The sequence below is a fragment of the Hesperophylax consimilis genome, chromosome 17 (genome assembly GCF_061612785.1).
Source record: "Hesperophylax consimilis isolate HC1 chromosome 17, BYU_Hcon_1.0, whole genome shotgun sequence".
NCBI classification, from domain to species: domain Eukaryota; kingdom Metazoa; phylum Arthropoda; class Insecta; order Trichoptera; family Limnephilidae; genus Hesperophylax; species Hesperophylax consimilis.
In genome coordinates, this window is record NC_142852.1 from 17,996,816 (window position 1) to 18,016,779 (window position 19,964).

Below are 19,964 nucleotides of genomic sequence, written 5' to 3' on the forward strand. Positions count from 1 at the left end.
ACGAAATATCGGAGCGGCAGAATCTTTTAACGTTAAATTCACTTCGTACTTGTTAAACTTCCCTTATTTATCCGTAAAATCTTCTGGAAATTTTTTTGCTAATCGCTCCTTTAATGTATTTTGTTTTACACAATTAACGATCCCAGTTATTCCCACGTTAAAGAGATTCATGAAATCACGTCCTAAAATAGAAAGAGAGCTACTGACGACAATAATTTTTATTCGGTGGCGTAAGCCGTTAAACTCTTGTATCGGTGAAAACGTACCTACCACACCAATGAGCGTATTGTCAAAACTCCGTAAGCTCACGTTTTCGTGCATTAACTCAATACTGCTGAATTTATTGAAATAACACTCTTCGGGAATTACGCTACAAGATGCTCCAGAATCTAACATTATAACGGTTATGACTACATAAGCCACGTTGCCGCCATTTATAACGGGAATATTAGGTGCAAGGCACTTTGTCGCCAATAAACCATGTTTTGAGGTTAACAAGTGTAGAAATAAAAGAAAGCGGAAAACGATTCCAAGATAACAATATTTATTCCTACAACTTTAGATAACATGAGAACTCTTTAAATCAATAGATAACATCTCAGGGGTGTGCATCATCCGAAGGATAGAATGCACAGTTAGAAAATTTAAATTTACATTGAGAGGTTGACAATAAGGTTGATGACATTAAAAGTTAACTGACCTGATAAACGTAAAAGGGCGCCAAGCAGTGCAATTCAGCATTGCTAAAATTTAATGAGTAGAGCGTTGGATGACCAAGGTAAAATAAACTACTGCGACGTCATCGTAGCTCGTAAAATATGTCGACCCATGTGGTGGTTCGAAGTCTGTTGAATACCGAAACCGGCCGCGTTCGTGAGTTCGCAATCCAGTCTCCCGTTGTGGCGAAGTTGCCCTATTTCAAACAGCCGTAAATCAGTGATGGGAACTGATTGCTGTTATAGCTCTGTAGCGGGCTAGATATAACTGTTACAATGCTCCCTCAGCCAAAGGACTTATGGCTATAAGTCTGAGATTTGCCTGACACCTCCTGACAAAGTCGATTCACCCTCCAGCAGCAGAAATGTGTAGTGCGGTCTTGGCGGGTAGTAAGAGGCTTCAGAATTGAAAATGTTCCCTGTTTTCAAAAATGTTCCTGAAGTTCAGAATAGTCTGGAACGGTTGAACCCCGAGGAAGGCAGCATTGGTATGGTTAAAGTTCAGATGTTGAAAGTTCAGTATCCAGAGTAATGGCCAGCAGATGACGAAGAACGAATGTGCTCCAAGTAATATTAGTTGGACGCAGCAAAGAGATGCAGAAGGAAGAGTATGGTCCGGATGTCTTCAGTTGACCCAGCATGGAGATGACGAAGGAAGAGCCTGTAAATAACCTGTCAACTTCTTAGTCCCAAGGAATGAAACTTGATCCCCTCAGTTCAGTGGCGTGTCGGCCTACCAGTTTTTTAGCCCGGCTTACAATTACCTTCACGGTCTAGGATGTATAAAATATCTTTTATTTATAAGTTTTATTTTTAAATCTTCTCGCAGGATTTTAATTTAACTAAGCAACTTCCAAACTCGTCCTGTTAAAATTTATTTACCTCGCTCGTTGTAATTATAATTCGTCCAAATCCTTAGAAAAATTACGTATTACTATATTTAACGGCGAATTTCTTACTTAATAAGTCACTTAGTAGCATTGCTTAGCGGAGTTTAATTGTTTCTTATTGACTTTGCTAGGGTTTTTTTTCTATCCGCCCCAACCTGCCAAACTCTTGCTTCTGCACTGGAATAAGTCTGAGAATTCAAAGTACCATCACGGAGGTCTCTGACAATGCAGTGCATGTTCCTATTTTTTTTTTCTATCATCATAAATTCAAGCACTTGTTTTTTTAAAATAGCTTTAACGCCAACATCTGGTAAGTCTCTATTCTGTGAAATCAACTGAAAAATTATTTCCCACCATAAAAAATCAATAAGGTAGGTGTTGCCTTTCATTAGGCCTCTCTGATTGGTTGCATCTTATCTTTTGGCGTAGATAAAAAAAAACGACACGCCCCGGTTCCCTCTAGTTCCCAGTTTTATTCTAGATGTCACCTCTGACCACGTTTTGATTGGAGAAACCAGAATTAATTAATTCCTACAATAAACGGAAAAAAAATTTATCCCAGGGCAAGTTCATCACAGCTGTTAATATTAATATAAAATAAAAGTGGTGTTTTACAAAGTGTATTTTTTCATTTAATATAAAATTCATTGTCATCGACAACAAGTCTATCTGCAGTGTTTCAGCTCGATCGGATGTCGGAAAGTGGGTTAATTTCCACTTCCAAGATCTTCATTCATTAATTACCGAAAACTAAAGTAAAATTCAATTAATGTTTTGAAAAAGGAAGTCATTAAATGACTGTTCATCTTTAAACAGAACTACCCTAGTTGTATGAGGGTAGGGCCGGCTCTGAGCCCAACGACACCTGGCGCGAGTTAAATGTTGGTGCCTTGGCAACTCGGCGCCCGGAGCGAACTGCTCCAATTGCGCCCGCATTAGCGGTTGATCCTGGATGAAGTGTTTATATTTAGCTTTTAGTAATAAATTAAAATAACAAATAAATTTTTTATCTGTAGAATTATGCACGGGACAGCCAGAGGTAGGGCCGTGTAAGGGCTTCTTCCAAAAGTGGCATTTCCAGGGCACCATCGGCGGCGCTGGCAACTGCACCATGTTCGTGTGGGGCGGCTGCGGGGGCAACCCGGCTAACAGGTTTGACTCGGAGCAAGAGTGCCTGCACCAATGCATAGGAGGTTCGTGTGAGTGTGTCATATTATGAAATTTACAAGTATACAAGTACAAGTCCTTAATACGGTTATTTACCTACTTATAGCGTTACCATGATAACTAATTATCCGTTATATTAAAAAAATGCTTCATTTTCTATTGAGGAATATGGGTTACGTTTCCGTTCCATAGCTTCTTACTTCCATTGATATTGTTAAAAATTATATAACACTTATCCGTTTATTGGCAACAATCTGACTCCCACAACTGAAGTACACAGCTCTCTGAACTGAAGTGCCGAGTTCTCTCAACTCAAGTCTTTGTCTGCTGCTCTGTGTGTTCTTCTTCCGCTCCTGTTTCGTCACTCCACCTCTCATTTCCCCCTCGTCCGTAGTTAATCATTCCTTTTATGGGCATGATTTTTGGTAAGCGTTTACCCCTCATTATCGTCGATCACCATTTAAGGTGATCCTTCTGAGTGCTCGTGACCAAGTCATTCTTTACACTATATTGGAACGTTATCAATGTCGTGGTGAATCTTCTTAAACTATCAGCACAAATGTCATGTTTCGTTATTAGCTAGTACATCCTCCGTGCCCACTTCTTGGGGGACACAGTAAAAACACCTGCAGGTATAAGTACCTCAATTAACATTTGTTATACGGCCGCATATCATCTCTGCATACGTAACCAAGGAGGCTTCTTTAGAAAATTAAGTGTCCAAGTGATGAACTGAAAGATCAACTGTAGGGGAATCATCGTGGTCCTTTGAGTTATATTGTGGTATGGTTTTTTCGGCGTTACCCGCAGTCGGCCCAATTCACATCGCTCATTATTTCGCGACACCAAAATATTATACCAGCAGCGGTAGAAAACGGATATTTTACACAGAACACTGAGGTATCTTTATAATAATGTAAGTTGTTACAATGTTTTCTGTCAAAATGTTCTCAGCAAAAATGTTTAATTTTAACGGATACATAACATTTTAATTTTTTTGTTTTTAGACAGCGGTGCCATCATTTCGGAGCCACCAAAGGTTTGTATCCCGGGAACGACAAAAAAATTGGACTGTAACACTTGCTCTTGCACTGAAAGCGGGCAGTGGATTTGTACGCTGATAGCGTGCCCAAAACCAACTGAAGGTAAGCCATTTTAAATTTATTTATTTATTTATTAACAGACGTCGTCCAAATTACAAAATAATAACACGAATAAAGTAAAATGAAAAATACAGGATTAGACAAAGGTACATGAAAGCAAAGACATATGGTAGATATAATATAAAAAAATAAAGTGACAAGTCGAATCAAGTCAAGAATACGCCGTGGGTCAGGACTACAGGACACATATAATATTCCGTCACTCGTTTAGCGACTGGCAAAAATCATTCAGACTTATTCCAAAAAAGTTAAGGTTTTGACTTGAGTTGACCAGTCTACACATTCTGGACAATGGTGAATTATATCTATAATTTGTCGAATGATGGTTGAGGAAGAGCAGTTCATTTTTTCTGAGTCTGGATATTGAAGGGAATTAGTGTCAGTAGAGTAGGTGAATCAATATATATAAAACAAAAAAAATAATTTATAATTTTGAAGAAGAAATATGAAATGAAATATTCCAACTTTAATGATTTGTTTTTTTGCGTTCTTGCGCTGTTTGAAAAGTCACCTGCGATACATGATCAATCCAACACATTGTTGAACACTTTAAAGTGACTACTTAAGCAAGAAGGTGGTGATTAGCCACAAGAGGTAATTGAGGTTCTGTCAAAGGTATATTAAAGATTTTACGTTGTTTATTTTCTAGAGCCCTTCGCAAATATCAAGAACAGTGCGATAGGTAATCAGCCAAAAAATCAAAAATCACTTAAAAGATCGACCGATCAATCGATCAATCAATAGATCATCCAACTAATTGCTCAATCAATAAACAGATCGGTTTATCAATCAATCAATCAATAGATCGACAAACCAATCGATCAATAGATTCATCAATCAATCAGTTAGTTAGTATCAATCAATAGATCAATTTAACAATCAATCATTTAATCAATCAAATGATCATGTGATCAATCGTTAATCAACAAATAAATAAATTTATCGTTGAATCAATCAATCGATAAGATAATCTATCAACCAATAAACAGATCAATTGATTACAACAATCGATCGAACGGTAATTCTATAAATCAATCTTTCAACCAATTAAAAGAATATCTAATCAATCAATAGATATATCAATCAATCGATATATCAATCAATCGATATATCGATCAATCAATCAATTAATTACTCAATCAATAGATATAACAATCATCTAAATGTCAATTAATCAATCAATTCATCAATCAATCGATTAATCAATCAATCAATCAATCAATCAATAAATAAATCAATCAATCAATCAATCAATCAATCAATCAATCAATCAATCAATCAATCAATCAATCAATCAATCAATCAATCAATCAATCAATCAATTAATAAATCAATAAAAAAAATCAACTTAAAATCTATAATCAATAATCAATCAATGACGGAAATAGGTAATATTTACAACAAATGCTTTTAGTTAAGCGTAACAGCGAGAAGGCTTATATTTAAATGGAAAATTTAAATTAAGACGCATCATCAACGAGTCAGTAATTATTATAACTAAAATTTGTTGTTTTAGTTACGACTACTACTAAGAGGCCAAAGGTTTGCACTCCCGGAACTAACAAAAAAATTGACTGCAACAAGTGCGTCTGCTATTAATACTTGATTATGTGTCAATAAACTAAATATCTTTGACTTCAGCCCCTCGAACCAAGAAACCTCTGGTGTGCGGCGCTAACGAAGTAAGGGAAGAATGCTACAACCCATGTCCTTCAGATAAATGCGCGGACATCGGCAAGCTGCAGAAGTGTGCGGTGATTGAGGAAAAGGACTGTAAGAAAGGCTGCAGATGTGCTCTACACTTCAGGAGGAACAGCGCTGGGGTCTGCATTGACACTAGGAAGTGCCGTGAGTAAATGATTGATCTTTACCTTACCCAAACTCACCTTAAAAAGCCTAAACTAACCTAACTTAACCTAACCCATCCCAACCTAACATAAACTAGCCTACATTATAATGCTGTATTTGTATACATCGTGGTAATGAAACGGATAATGAATGGGTTCTCATTAATACGTAGAAAGCACAAACAGATAAACACCATAAACAATTCTAATGATAAATAAAAACATATGTTCTGAACATCAATTACAAAGTTTTTGAAGTTTACAGATCGAAAAATGAAAACTTCATATGCAGGGTTGTATTAGAGACAATCTAATTTATTTAAATATTAATCTGAAGAGGTGTACAAAACTTTAAGGTGATATTGTTAATGTATATGATGCGATGTCTAGTAATTGATAATATATAACTTTCAAAATAAGTTAAAGGAAAAGTTCATCTTGAATATTAGACTTTAAAAAAATTCAATAGTTCTCTCTAAGATACTATCTAGTGTAATGTAAGGAAAATGTTGGGTCGCCAAATGTAATGTATATTGTTGTAACATTCCAATGTTTACAAAAACGGTAGAGCAGAGATGTCCATCTCATGATTGTGGGATTAATTTCCTGTCAAGTAAGTTGGGTGATCATAAATAATAAGAATGAATTCTTAATGGAAAATATATTGAAACATCAAGAGTTACAACAAAGCAGTACAGATGATAAACATTGTAACCATAGAAATAAATATAGGCACATACCCGATGGACTCCTGAATCAAACTAAACTAACTTAACGTGAAACGAAAGAACGACAACGGATGGCGAACGAAGACTTGCTCTCGGCAGCGGGGAACGGACCCGAGTCGAAAGCCAGGACATCCTTCCCTTGGTGGAAGCAGGAGGACGCAACTCCTTCAATGGACGCCTGCAGGGGCATCAGGCCTGCAGCACGTGGTAGTCGACCAGACTCTTCAACGGAGCCAAGACAGCAATCCGTATCCTTAGTGGCAGCGGGAGAACGCAGCTCCTTCAATGGACGCCTGCAGGGGCATCAGGCCTGCAGCACGTGGTAGTCGACCAGACTCTTCAACGGAGCCAAGACAGCAATCCGTATTCTTAGTGGCAGCGGGAGAACGCAGCTCCTTCAATGGACGCCTGCAGGGGCATCAGGCCTGCAGCACGTGGTAGTCGACCAGACTCTTCAACGGAGCCAAGACAACAATCCGTTCTCTTGCGACACGGGGACACTCCGCCAAGAACAACCAGCCACAGCTAGGACCAAACCCATCTCGGTTTCAAGTCCGAAACACGAGCACTCCGACATGACCATCGGCCAACACTCAATGAAAGCGGAATTCCATATTCCCCCACTAAAATAATAACAAACACGAACTGGTCGTGAATGGATAAACATCCCGCGCCTTTTTTAAAAGAAATAATAACTCCTATTCACATGATTAACTCAGATTGAAGCCCCTTTAAAGGAGAGTGACTGGATCCACCGATCAGCAGGCCTAGCTGACCGGGAAGGAAGTGACCATAAACAAAACTCTACTTCCTTCCTTCAAAATATTGCCAAAGTTCGAAAAAAATACCCATAGACAAAATAAACCCAATTAAGCAAGAACTTCTCTTGTCACAAATATTTATGTGACACTAGGTAACACACCTATTTAGTCAGAAACTTGGTGATTTAATCACTTTAAAATGTAGCTGCCAAAAATATGGAGAAATTAGTTGCAAGATGTTAAAGATATTGTTAAAGATAATAAGATGAGATTGTTAATTCTGAATTTAGGATAAATCATATACAGGTCCCAATAAGACCCAATTGGCGAGTATCAAACGCCTGTCCCATTAAGATAAGACATCCTGGATTTGATTCCTATTTGTGACAGTTATCTTTGATTTTCTGTATCTTGTTCTGTTTCATGTTACGTTTAGATTTTTTATTACATATTATATTGTTGTTTAGTTAATAATATTCCCTTACGTGTTTGATGTGCCGCCATAATTAGCCTGGCTCCTGTGATAGTTGTCGTCCTGCCTATACCTATAGCAACTGATATATACACAACCTTTAAATAAATATGGAAAAATTCTTCATACAGCGCCCTCAATGTGATTTTTCACAAAGCCTATGGGACGATGGGCTTACTCTGTTCGTCGGAACTACCATAGAAATGTTAATCCAGCTGTCAGCTTAGCTTGCTGTCCATGTTTGTAACGAGAATTGGGGAAAGATGTTACAACCCGTAATCTGGTCATTCATTCATCTCAAGATCGATCGATACTTGCATATGTATTCTGTGAAAGACCATGTTTCAAAATCGAAACATTGGACAATGCATTGTCCCTTGGACAAAAATACAAACATCAACATTCGAATTTATGAATTTTGATTTTGCTATTGTAAAGATGATGAGTCAAAACTGCGATGACATTAATCAACTCTAATGACTTCATTGGCTAGTTATGCGCACTCAACTTAGGGATTACCAACAGCGATCACATTTATCAGTTGCATTTTAGCACTTGAGTAAGACGCATCGTTTATACAAAAAATACCACGTTTTTACTATCAAACTACAATGGAATCTACTGGCCTAGGTATGTATTTTGAAATTATTTTTATATTATGTAATTTTTTTTGGTTGTTTTGTATTGTATCCTCAAAGTTGTCACCTAAATTTCAAGCCTGATTAATGCGTTACTCAACTTTGAAGGCGTTTTAAAAATATCTCCGAATATCACCTCGTGGTTTTTTACGATTTATTTATTAATGGTTAACTAATAAAATTTTATGTCCCAAAAAATTGAAGGATTTTTTTTTTTTTTTTAATTCTATCAAAAACTTCGAACTCGCAGAAGTGTTCTTCGAAAGCGAAAAATCCAACAGACACCTGGCTGTTTTTCAGAAAATATGTATGCTTATGAATTTTATTGACGTCGACGGTGAAAATCGAGACAAGATAATGCCTTTCAGCAGACTTTTTTTGAAATTCAACATTTTGCTAAACGACATTTCACGCAATCGAGAGAAATTTCGTGCACGCAATGAGACTTGGCTAAGCCAACAAATACAGTTACCAATAGGTAAGTTCTTAGATTTTCACGGCCAAAAGCATTTTTGTTGTTTGTTTTTGGGGTGTTATGCCGTGTTGCGCTAACTCTTTCTTTGTTGCAGTTTTAATATTTAGCAATTACTTTGTGGCTCGTCATAATTAACAATATTATGTATATATCTGTCAATATTTTGTATCATTGGTTAGTTTTAATATTCTCCTGACAAAGGAAGGGTGCTTCCGAAACCGGTAGAGTACAATTAAAATTAAAGTGGTCTAAAACAAATTTATATCTTTTATTGTATATTTATTTTTAATATGCGGGAACTAACTATGAAGCTAATGACTCAGATTTAGAAAAGTGCCTTTTTTATTTTTTTTATTCTACGCGTAACCGGAGTTATGATTTTTGTCCTCTCCCCCATACACTTCAATGCACTGTGCGTTGCTTGAAATGGCTTTATTCACATTATGATTAAATAGCCATATACCTCAAAACTTCCTTCATCATCATCTTCTTCCATTCTGTACTCTCTTTATCCACAATTGGGGATACCGTATTAATTAAAATGTGAGCCTTGAGCAACCCCCGTTATAAGAGTCTTGCATCGCTGTGATACGTATACTAAAAATATACACATTTCTGGATTGTATATTCCTCTTCAAGTTTGGTAAAATATGTACCTGTATCATTTACAATCTGCCAAATGTCATATGGGACATAGATAACAATAAAACTTCTACCACGGACAACATCAACCATGGTTCTCATGAGATAATCGAAATGTCAAATTTTCTAAATCTACGACAGTTAAACTATGTACTCAATATTTATTCTCGTCTTCTCGACCTAGTTTTTTCAAATTTTTTATTTGTTAAAGTATTCGCATCTATTGAATCTAATACTCCCAATAGACAAATATCACCCCCTCTACTGATCGAATGCAACAGTTCAATTAAAAAAATAAATCCATCGGCATCAACAAAATTGAATTTCTTCAACGCCGATTATAATCAAATCACTAATCTTTTATCTTCAACTGACTGGAACTTCTTGGACTCTGAAGAAAACATAAATGAAATGGTAGATAAATTTTACTCAATTTTAAATAAATCTATTGATTCGCTTGTACCTGTCTCAAAAATGTATGTACATAACTATCCAAAGTGGTTCAGTAACGATCTCATAAAAATAATTAGAGACAAAAAAATAGCTCATAAAATCTACAAATCAACACGCGATCCTATTGATTACGCTAAATTTAACGAACTCAAAAAGTCAACCAAAAAAATGTCCAAGCAATGTTATAAAAAGTGCATCGACAACTGTGAAGAATTGGCTCTTGCCAACCCCCATAACATCTTTAAATTTTCAAAGTTACTTAACAACAATGACTCCGGTATTCCCTCTAACATGTATTTAGATAACAAAACGGCCGATAATTCCCAAGAAGTTGTTAATCTGTTTGCTGAATTCTTTAGTAAAATCTATGCTTCTACAAACAACTCATCAATGCTCGACGCCACAACACCTAATAATAATAACATCGATTTCAATAAATGCATATTTGAAGAACGTGGTATAAGAACCAAATTAAAATCCCTTGACCTTAACAAATCGGCTGGTCCTGATAACATTCCACTAATCTTTTTATCGAAATGCTCATCAGTATTGACTTATCCTCTAACTGAACTTTTTAATTTGTCCATAAAAACTGGCATTTTTCCGAAAAAATGAAAAACAAGCTTTCTGTCTCCAATATTCAAGAAAGGTGATAAATCTGATATATCCAACTATAGACCTATCTGTATCCAGTGGTCAATCCCGAAAATACTTGAATCTGCCCTGCTCTCTAAACTCTCGCCTGAAATCAATAAAGTAATTTCACATCGACAACACGGTTTCATAGCAAAAAGATCTTCTCTAACAAATTTAATGATATATCAGGAATATATAACTAATTCCATGAACAATCGTCTTCAAACAGACGTAGTGTACACCGACTTTAGTAGGGCTTTCGACAAAGTCTCACATAAAATTCTTTTAAAACAAACTAAGATCCCTAGGTATAACTGGGCATATTTTAAAATGGTTCGAAAGCTACCTTCACAAAAGAAAAATATCACTATAAATCAATTCACATTTTTCACATCACTTTGAAATCTTCACCGGAGTCCCACAGGGGTCACATCTGGGCCCAGTGTTATTTTCCTTGTTTATCAACGACATAACTACCATCTTTGATGGAGTTATGATACTTTTATTTGCGGACGATTTAAAAATTTACAAAACAATAACTAATCATAATTACTGTAGCGTATTGCAATCAAATCTTGTGAGGCTACAAGAGTGGTGCACCCTTAATGAACTGTTTCTCAACATTGAAAAATGTCAATCAATAACTTTTACCCGAATCGAAAATCCCATTATATATCAATATAGCATCAACAACAATTTCCTTAAAAGAGTCGAAACAAATTAAGCACCTTGGTTTATTATTTGACAGTAAATTGACTTTTGTTCCTCATATAAATGAAATAACCAACAAGGCCATGAGATGCCTGGGGTTCATTCTGAGGACGATAAAAGAATTTAAAACAATTAATTCCTTCAAATTGCTTCATACTGGGTTGGTAAGAAGTAATTTGGAGTATAACTCAACAATCTAGGCTCCATTTTATAAGACTCATCAGCAAAAAATCGAAAGAGTACAACATAAGTATCTAAGGTTTATTAATTACAAACTTGGAATACCAATCGAAGAACTTAATTAAACTTGTCTAATGGAATTGCTAAACCTAAGCGATTTAACTACAAGACGCACAGTGAGTGACTTATTTTGAATTTTCAATATATCAAATGGCAACCTGGACGTCCTCGATTTAACGAGCTTAATTAATTTGCGTATACCTACCCGTGATACCCGTTTAAATGCTCTATATTTTGTTACCAAATCTGCCAATAATTACTTCGTAAACTCTCCAATTCAAAGGCTTCATACACTTAGAAACAAATATAGTTCAATCGATGTCTATCATTTCCAATCGGTTTCCAAATTTAAAACCAAAATATTACAACTTTTAAAATAAAACAATAAACATCTAGCTATTGCACCTCTTATTGAATTATTTCCTCAAGATCGACAAAACAGGCTTATACCTACAAACTATCATGTTTAGATTTGCTTTTTGCTTGGTTGTATATGTCTAATGGTGAATGTTATATATATTTTTTTTTTATATATTTTTTTTTAATTTTTTTTTTAATTATTTATTTTTTTATGTTTTTATTTAAGTACATAAAACAGGCATGGTGCCCAAAAATTTACGTACATGGATGTTTAAATACATAATAACAACAAAAATAGTAACAAAATGAATAAGCTACATATGAAGAAGTAAATAACAAATAAGAATGGGTAAAAGGTAAATACAAATATGTTCATAAACGATTTGTTATTGTCACACCTGTACTGGTGAGACACTGATTAGGTAGGTACAATGTTGCTTCTCATTAAATAAAGGGTTTCATCACAATATCAGCTTAATATGATTAAAGGTAATACATTTTTTTTGAAGTGTTTAAATTGGTCATTAAAAATGTCTATTACATTATTAGAGCCATGTATAATGTTATAATTTCTTAATGTTCGCGGTACAGGGGAAAAATATCCTGTATTTGTGTGGTAGGCTTTAATATAGAAAATGTCGTTCATCCTCCTTGTTGATTTTCTCGATGGAATATTGATGTTAATTTGGGATAAAATGTTTGGTGTATCAACTGATGCATGTATAATTTTGTGTAGGAGCAGTACGTCAGAAAGTTTACGTCTGACCGTCAGTGAGTGTAGTTTGTAGTGCGAAATTCGGTCATTATATGTTCCAAATTGACCAGATAAACCTTCACGATAAGCAATTACACGGGTTAGTTTCCTTTGTATGGATTCAATCCTATAATTATGAATCTCATAATTGGGAGACCAAATTTTTGATGCATATTCGAGAATACTTCGCACAATTGATTTATATAATGTCAAAGTTAATTCTGTACTTTTAGAACAATTTGTGATTCTTAGCGTTAATCCTAATACTTGTGATGCACTTTTTGAAATTGTATCTACATGTTTATTGAAGCTAAGTGGCGAGTCAAATGTCACGCCTAAGTCTTTGATTGAAATTGTGTTTAGTAAAGGGATATTGTTAATGTGATATGTGTTTGAGAATTTATTAATGTTCTTTGTGAATGAAATTACGGCACATTTGTTTTCATTAAAATATAAATCATTTAGTGTACACCATTCATGAAGTGATGATAAGTCTTTTTGCGAATCGGTGCAATCTTCTAATGAAGTAATTTTTTTGTACAACTTAAGGTCATTGGCAAACAGGAGATATTTTGATGTTTTTATTCTTAAAATTATGTCGTTTATAAAGATTAAAAATAGCAAAGGTCCAAGATGCGAGCCCTGCGGGATTTCCGACGTTGCAGTAAAAAGATCCGCGGAGTACCCCCCTACAACCACTTGCAGTTTTCTTTCTGTAATCTAACTTTCGAACCATTTCAAAGTATTTCCATTTTTCCCAAACTTTTCCAGCTTCTTGATGAGTGATGATTGATTTAACTGGTCAAATGCTTTGCAAAAATCCGTGTAGATGGCATCTACTTGTAAACGTTTTTCGATGCTATCGCGGATGTACTGGGAGTATTCGAGAAGGTTAGTTGTTGTGGAACGCCGAGGGAAAAACCCGTGTTGCTCAATGATAATATATTTACTTACATGAGCTAATAGACAGTCATATATTATTGACTCAAACAACTTTCCTATGCAGTCAAGCTTAGAGATAGGTCTGTAATTTTTTATATCGCTCTTACAACCTTTTTTAAATATAGGTGTTAAGAAAGCCGTTTTCCATTTGACTGGAAAAAACACCCTCTTGTAATGGTTTGTTATAAAGAAGGCTAAGTGGTCTGGCAAGAACATCTCTGCACATTTTCAAAAATATTGGCGGAATACCATCAGGACCTGATCCCTTATTGGTTCTCAAATTCTTACACTTGACTAATATCGTTAAGGGCGAAACAATGATCATACCAAGGCTTTCGTTACAGAAATCTTTAGATATTTGTGGTGAATTGTTTGCATTGTGAGGTTTATAAACAGATTGAAAGTGCTTAGAAAAAAGCCCGCAGAAAACTTGACCTTGGGTAGTTTTTATGTCATTTAGGTGCATCTCTTTTGGAATATCGGTTGTGTTTTTATATTTGCTTTTTGCAAATTTCCAGAAATCATCCGAGTTAGCTTTTAAATTTTGTTTGATTAAGTCTAAATGCTTATGATAACAAACTTTAATCAGATTTTTTGTTCTGGTTCTAATCAAGCTGAATGATAAATGATCTAGTTCATTACCATATTTCTTATATTTTTTATGAAATTTGTTTTTTTTCTTTATCAAACGAATGAGATCTTTTGAGTACCACTTAGGAAAGTGATTTTTGTTCGTTTTGAGGGGAACATGAGAAGAGATAATCTGGTAGAGTATACTGTAAAACTGATCGACAGATTGATCAATATTTCCCTGATTAATGAATTCCCAATCAATCTCACGAAGAACGGTATTAATTGAATCAAAGTCGGCTTTATAAAAGTTTGGTCTTGGGGCGTTACGGGTTTCTAGATGTGGCAGAAAATTAAAAAGAACATTTATTTCTAGAGCAGGGTGCTATGGATCTTCTTTGCTTAGTGGAGATGAAGAACGTATTACTGATATGTCTTCTTTATCTGATAAAATGAGATCCAATATTTTGGATTGGTGATTCACTATTCCGTTAAATTGTTTAAGATTACAGAATGATAGTGTATCGATGATGTCAGAGGTGATTGTATTTGTGTTTGTGGTGAAAGGTAATAAATTGTTTGTTTCATCGGTAATCCAATGAATTTTAGACTTATTGAAATCGCCAAATATTAAGATGTGTTGGTTTGGTGTTGTTAGGTACACATTCCTAAGATTATTTAAAAATGAGCTTACAATAGATTCTTCTTCAGTTGGCGGTAGATATATGGTGCAAACATTCAGTTTGATACTCCTGTTATTATGGTTTATATTGAGTTGGTATATATTATTGCTTTACTATTCTATATTTATAATCTTCACAATATTTTTTTATATAAACTGTGTAAAATGGCTGACCCGATCGCCCTCGATTTAGCAGGCCACTACAACCTGTCAAACGCAGTATATTTGTTAACAATACTGCCAATAATTATTTCGTTAGCTTTCTAACTCAAAAGCCTCATACACTATGTGTCGTATTGTATCATGTTACTGCTGCCACTACCTAGCATTTACATATAAACTTTAAATTTCTTATTAACTAATTTAAGTCTGTATAACTTAGGAGTAGGAATATTCTTATTTTTGTACTATTTACTTGCTATTATAATATGTCAAATGGATATGGTTATATGTATTTTTACTATTACTTTTGTGAACTTGCAATCTTCAGAATATTATTTTTTTATGAACTATGTATGTAAAAGCCCAATGGGCGTATAAATAAATTTGTTGATTACCATAGCGGCACCTCGCCAGTGCAAGTCAGGAGAGTTCTGGGACAACAATTGCTCTGTACATATCACTTGCAACGACGAACGCTGCATCAGAGAGCCGGGGTTTGCGTGCAGCATGATGGTCCCTCGGGAGTGCATTCCCGAATGTCAGTGCAAGGATAACTACTGCAGAGACGAGAGTCAAAAGTGTATCAAGAAAGGTAAATTAAAGGTTTATAAGACAAGGTTTTTATGCATAGCACAAAATATAACAAATTTACACTTTTTTCCACGAAATTATATATATTTATATATAAAACAAGATAGAACGACTTGAACGATTGGTAATAATTCAAAATAAAGACATGAGGTCTACATAATGCTGTAGCAGATATACTAAGATAGAAACAATGCAAAGCAAAATTAATATTCTGAAGTGTGTGGCAAAGTGTAGTCTAAAATTCCCTAATGTTCATATATAGAAGTAAGAAAAAAATGTTGTCAGATTATATGTTAAATAGTGTTAGTATTAATGGAACATTGCAGGCTGCAACGGAGACCCAAACGCAGTTCCCGTAAAGTGCGGGGACCCTTGTCCATTCACCTGCAGGAACAAGAGCATCTACCCTCGGGAGACTTGTGAACTTCCCTGTGAAGAGAACGGCTGCAAGTGTGTCTCCGGTTACGTCTTGGATGACGAGGGTGTATGCATACTAGAACTGGAATGCCGTGAGTACAGCTAAGTAATGGCTTAACCGATTTTCTGTTATTTTCTAACAAAATACCTAACCACCGCAGCTTATATATATATATTTTTTTTTGAGAAGTTATTTCTAAAATTCCCGCGTGTTCTAAGTACTAACATCTCTGCATACTCTGTGAGAAAAGGTGTGATTATTGTTAATAAAATAAATATTAATTCTTACCCATTTCAATTACTATTTTCCCAACCAAGTTGATCACCTAAATAAATTGATTTTAATCTGGGCTTGGTTGGAATGTCGAGCTCAGATTTTTTTACATCAACCCCACACAGAAGGCCCTGAGCAAAATAATTTCCCTCGGTGCCTATGTCATCTTTTGGGATGCTGTGTGAAGTGTATTTTTAAAGAAAAGAAGAAGTAAGTCTTACCGATTATTCAATCCATTATTGTATTTGTATGCCTTTCTTGAAAGAATTGAGTTTTTATATGGACATAACTGTTTATTTATATTTATTTTGCAAGCACTGGCGAAAACAAATAATTTGTCTAAATATTACAAAGCAAAACCTTACAAAAAGCATATTTTAATCAAATAAATAAACTAGCGTCATCTATGAAAAGGTAGAATATAAAAAGTGTCGCGTTAAACCTTAATGGATGGTTTTATATAATTTGTTTAAAAAGGAACAAACAAACGACAAAATGAAAACTTTTCCTGCAAACCCTGTAATTTATTATTGATAAGTCATCCTGCGCGAGTATGCATGAACCAAAGCATGACTAGAAGAAATATTAGAATTTTAATAAATTAACAATTGGCGATAGTTTTAAATTGAATAATGATGTATAATTTTATCCGAATATCTTTTGAAGGTACAAACTCATAGGCTCCGCTGTGAGTGCCGCTGGAGTGAAGGTGGTAGAGAGATAAATAAACGTTTTTAATTAAATCAACTGCAATGGTCTCCATCACACCATCATTACGCCATCATCAAGCCATCATCAGGCCACCATTACACCATCGTCACGCCATCATTACGCCATGATCATGCCATCGTCACGCCATCATCACACAATCAATGAAACATGTTAAGGATAATACTGTTATAGGTACTGAGTTGAAATACGAGATCGACCAAAATCAAGTTAAAAAATCAGGTCACAATGGCCGAGAGGTAAAAGGCATTGTATCGATATGACAGAGATCCTGGTTTTGATTCCTAGTTGCAACCGCAACCTTTTTTTATGCGTCTCTTTTTGTTTTATGTTTCATTTATATTTATTAGTATTATCTTCATCTTCAATGATTTATGATATTTTGTTACAGCTGAAATTTGTGTGAATCCGAATGAGGAATTCCAAAAATGCAGGGTAGACCAATACTGTACCGGCATTTTGGAAGGTGGAGAGGTCATCCTACCTAAACCAGACGTGTGCAAGCCCAACTGTAGGTGCAACGAAGGTTACGTCAGGGACTATAACAACATTTGTATTCTGCCAGAAGAGTGTAAGTTAATATTTCTGTGGTTATCTTGGTGTACTAAAATAATAGTCTCGATTTACTCCATTTACTCAGTTTACTTAAGAATGCACAAATAGCAATTACTTCACGATAATAACGCGTTTATTTTACCGGATAAATACGAGCAGGCACTACATTATTTAGCGTGGAATGCAGGCGGTATTTAGGTCAAGGTTACGAGCGCGCGAGCTGGTTGACTGAATACTCGCTGCGTCGGGCCTAATTATATATCCCAGCCGGTGGTGGTAGTAAGCACGCGAGACCGCTGGTAAACTGGAGACAACTTGCTCAGTCTGGGTACTTCTGGTATTTTTGTTGGCGCTGAAATTATGCCTAGGCAACAGGCTAGAACCTTCAAGCGAATGCGCGTAATGTGCTAGTCCAACTCGCAACGTATTGTCGTAGGTAGTTCTAGATTTCGGTAGCCCGTAGACAGGTAGGTATGTAAGAACGCTTCGCATTGTATGGAGTATTCCTGTTAGGATGCTTTAAGTATAGGCGAGACGTTGTAGATGAATCTCGTCGATCGCTACATTTCTAAGTTAAGACAATTTTAACTCTGGGAGAAACAAAATGTATGTATTATTTGCTGGAGTCCCCGGTTTCTATCGAAAACTCAAGTATACAATTACCTTCATCTTATTTTGAAGTTCAAGTGTGCAAATTTCTTCCAATCACGGTATAAAACTGTAGATTTTTAAAAATCGATCCATGCTGCCCGCTCAACGTCGTAAATAAATACTAGAGAATTAACTGAACAGAAATATATTTTACAAAAACAAATACCATACTATTAAAAACAAAACAGAAAGCACATAAAACAATTTAAATTTATGACATAATAAAAATATAATTAACAACAGAAAAGCTACTTATGCCAACAAAGAAAGCATCCACTTTTGGTACCATGTTATTGTATTTATTACTTAGTCTGTTTAAGCATGAGTTTTGCTTACATTTTGATTTGCATTTATCACTTACGATAGAAGAGCGTGTGGAGCGCGCAGGTACATTAAAGTGAATTTTATTTCAACTCCGATTGATTAATTACAATTTACCATAACGCAGTTTCCTCGTGAAAGCAGGCATATAAAATGGAATTTACCCTTCTCTCGATATTAATATCAGCCATTATAAGTACACAAACTCATCCCCTTTTTCCAAGTATTCTGCGTTGACAACTATATAGTACACCATTTTTCACCACTGTGACTTTTGACTTACTTATATTCAACTTATTCTGCCCACACATTTGGTCCTAGACACAAGAGGCAGTAAATCTTCCATACTGTTAAATCGAAATCGGCACCCCACACTACTATATAACAGGCAACATAGTTTACGATTGCTCATTTTCGCACCCAATCAGTTTTTGCCACTTTGCACATTGTTACTTTTATGATTCTAGGTTTCAAAGAACCCGACACTAAGCTGGTAGACTGCCCAGACCATTGAACTGGCCCGAAGCCCTAGTATGAACCCTGCACAAGAGCCTGCTAATCCTTAGGCTGTCATTGCAGGGATGGATTTGTGAAGAACAACTCTTCTAATGCCTCATTGTATTGCGTTACAAGATTTAACTATCAAGATATAGTTGACTTCCAATTGAACATTAAAAAAAAAAAAAAAATCTGAGTTTATTAATTTTTGGTAGATCGACGATCTTTGAACATCTAGTTACGTACATGAGCAGTAAGACCAAAATTCTGCTGGAATTTGTAAATATTCCAAACCCTGACACTTCAAAAGTAAATATTTAGTTTTCTTATACAGCTTGCCTATAGCTGATGATGTGGCCGATCTATTTGTTTTAACATTTCCCTCGTGGCCTATGTCGTCTTTGGGATCCTGTGTAGATGGTTTTTTAAATGAAAGTAATGAGAGAAAGTTCTTGTAAGGAACAAGGTTTGAGGGATGGGTGGGAATTTTGGGATCAGTGACGGACATATGAATCTACCCCTCCCACTACGGGCAAGGCGATGCATCAAGAGAGACCAGTGGAGAGATCAAAGAGTCTCCCCAACCGGTCTCTCCCGATCTGGCACGCCACACAACTGGTGGGCAGGCGCATATTAAACACACATCACCCAATGAACTTGGGCGTTACCCAAACCCGCCTCCCAGATTGAATAATATTTGATTGCCTAAGACCAGTGTTTTGCAAAATGCAAAGTACAGAGATTTAAGGTGGGGGCATTTCATTGATGGTTTTCAACACCTTGCAGCACCTTTTTACTGGATTTTTTCAGAGCACTTGAGCCAGCGAATAGATAATGAAAAGGAATGCATTTTTTAATGTAGACAACTGGACTGTCTCAGCAAAAATCTTTTGTTTTTATTGAGTGATAATTTGAAGAT

At 35.6% G+C, this 19,964-nt stretch overlaps 1 protein-coding gene across 2 annotated transcripts in view; it reads left to right on the forward strand.

The window, feature by feature from the left end:
• The window catches only part of LOC149416128 (papilin-like), a 30,766-nt gene extending 11,516 nt beyond the window's left edge, over nt 1–19,250 (forward strand). The window contains exons 4-10 of one of the 2 annotated variants that reach the window (XM_089641575.1): nt 2,623–2,805; nt 3,781–3,918; nt 5,578–5,784; nt 15,410–15,601; nt 15,927–16,109; nt 17,412–17,591; nt 19,015–19,249. In XM_089641575.1, coding sequence (XP_089497701.1) covers nt 2,623–2,805; nt 3,781–3,918; nt 5,578–5,784; nt 15,410–15,601; nt 15,927–16,109; nt 17,412–17,591; nt 19,015–19,061 — 1,130 coding nt within the window. In that variant the 3' untranslated portion in view covers nt 19,062–19,249. Of the gene's footprint in view, nt 1–2,622; nt 2,806–3,780; nt 3,919–5,577; nt 5,785–15,409; nt 15,602–15,926; nt 16,110–17,411; nt 17,592–19,014 lie in introns of both variants that reach the window. The other variant, XM_089641576.1, reaches the window with a different exon arrangement.
• Nucleotides 19,251–19,964: the final 714 nt, after the last annotated feature.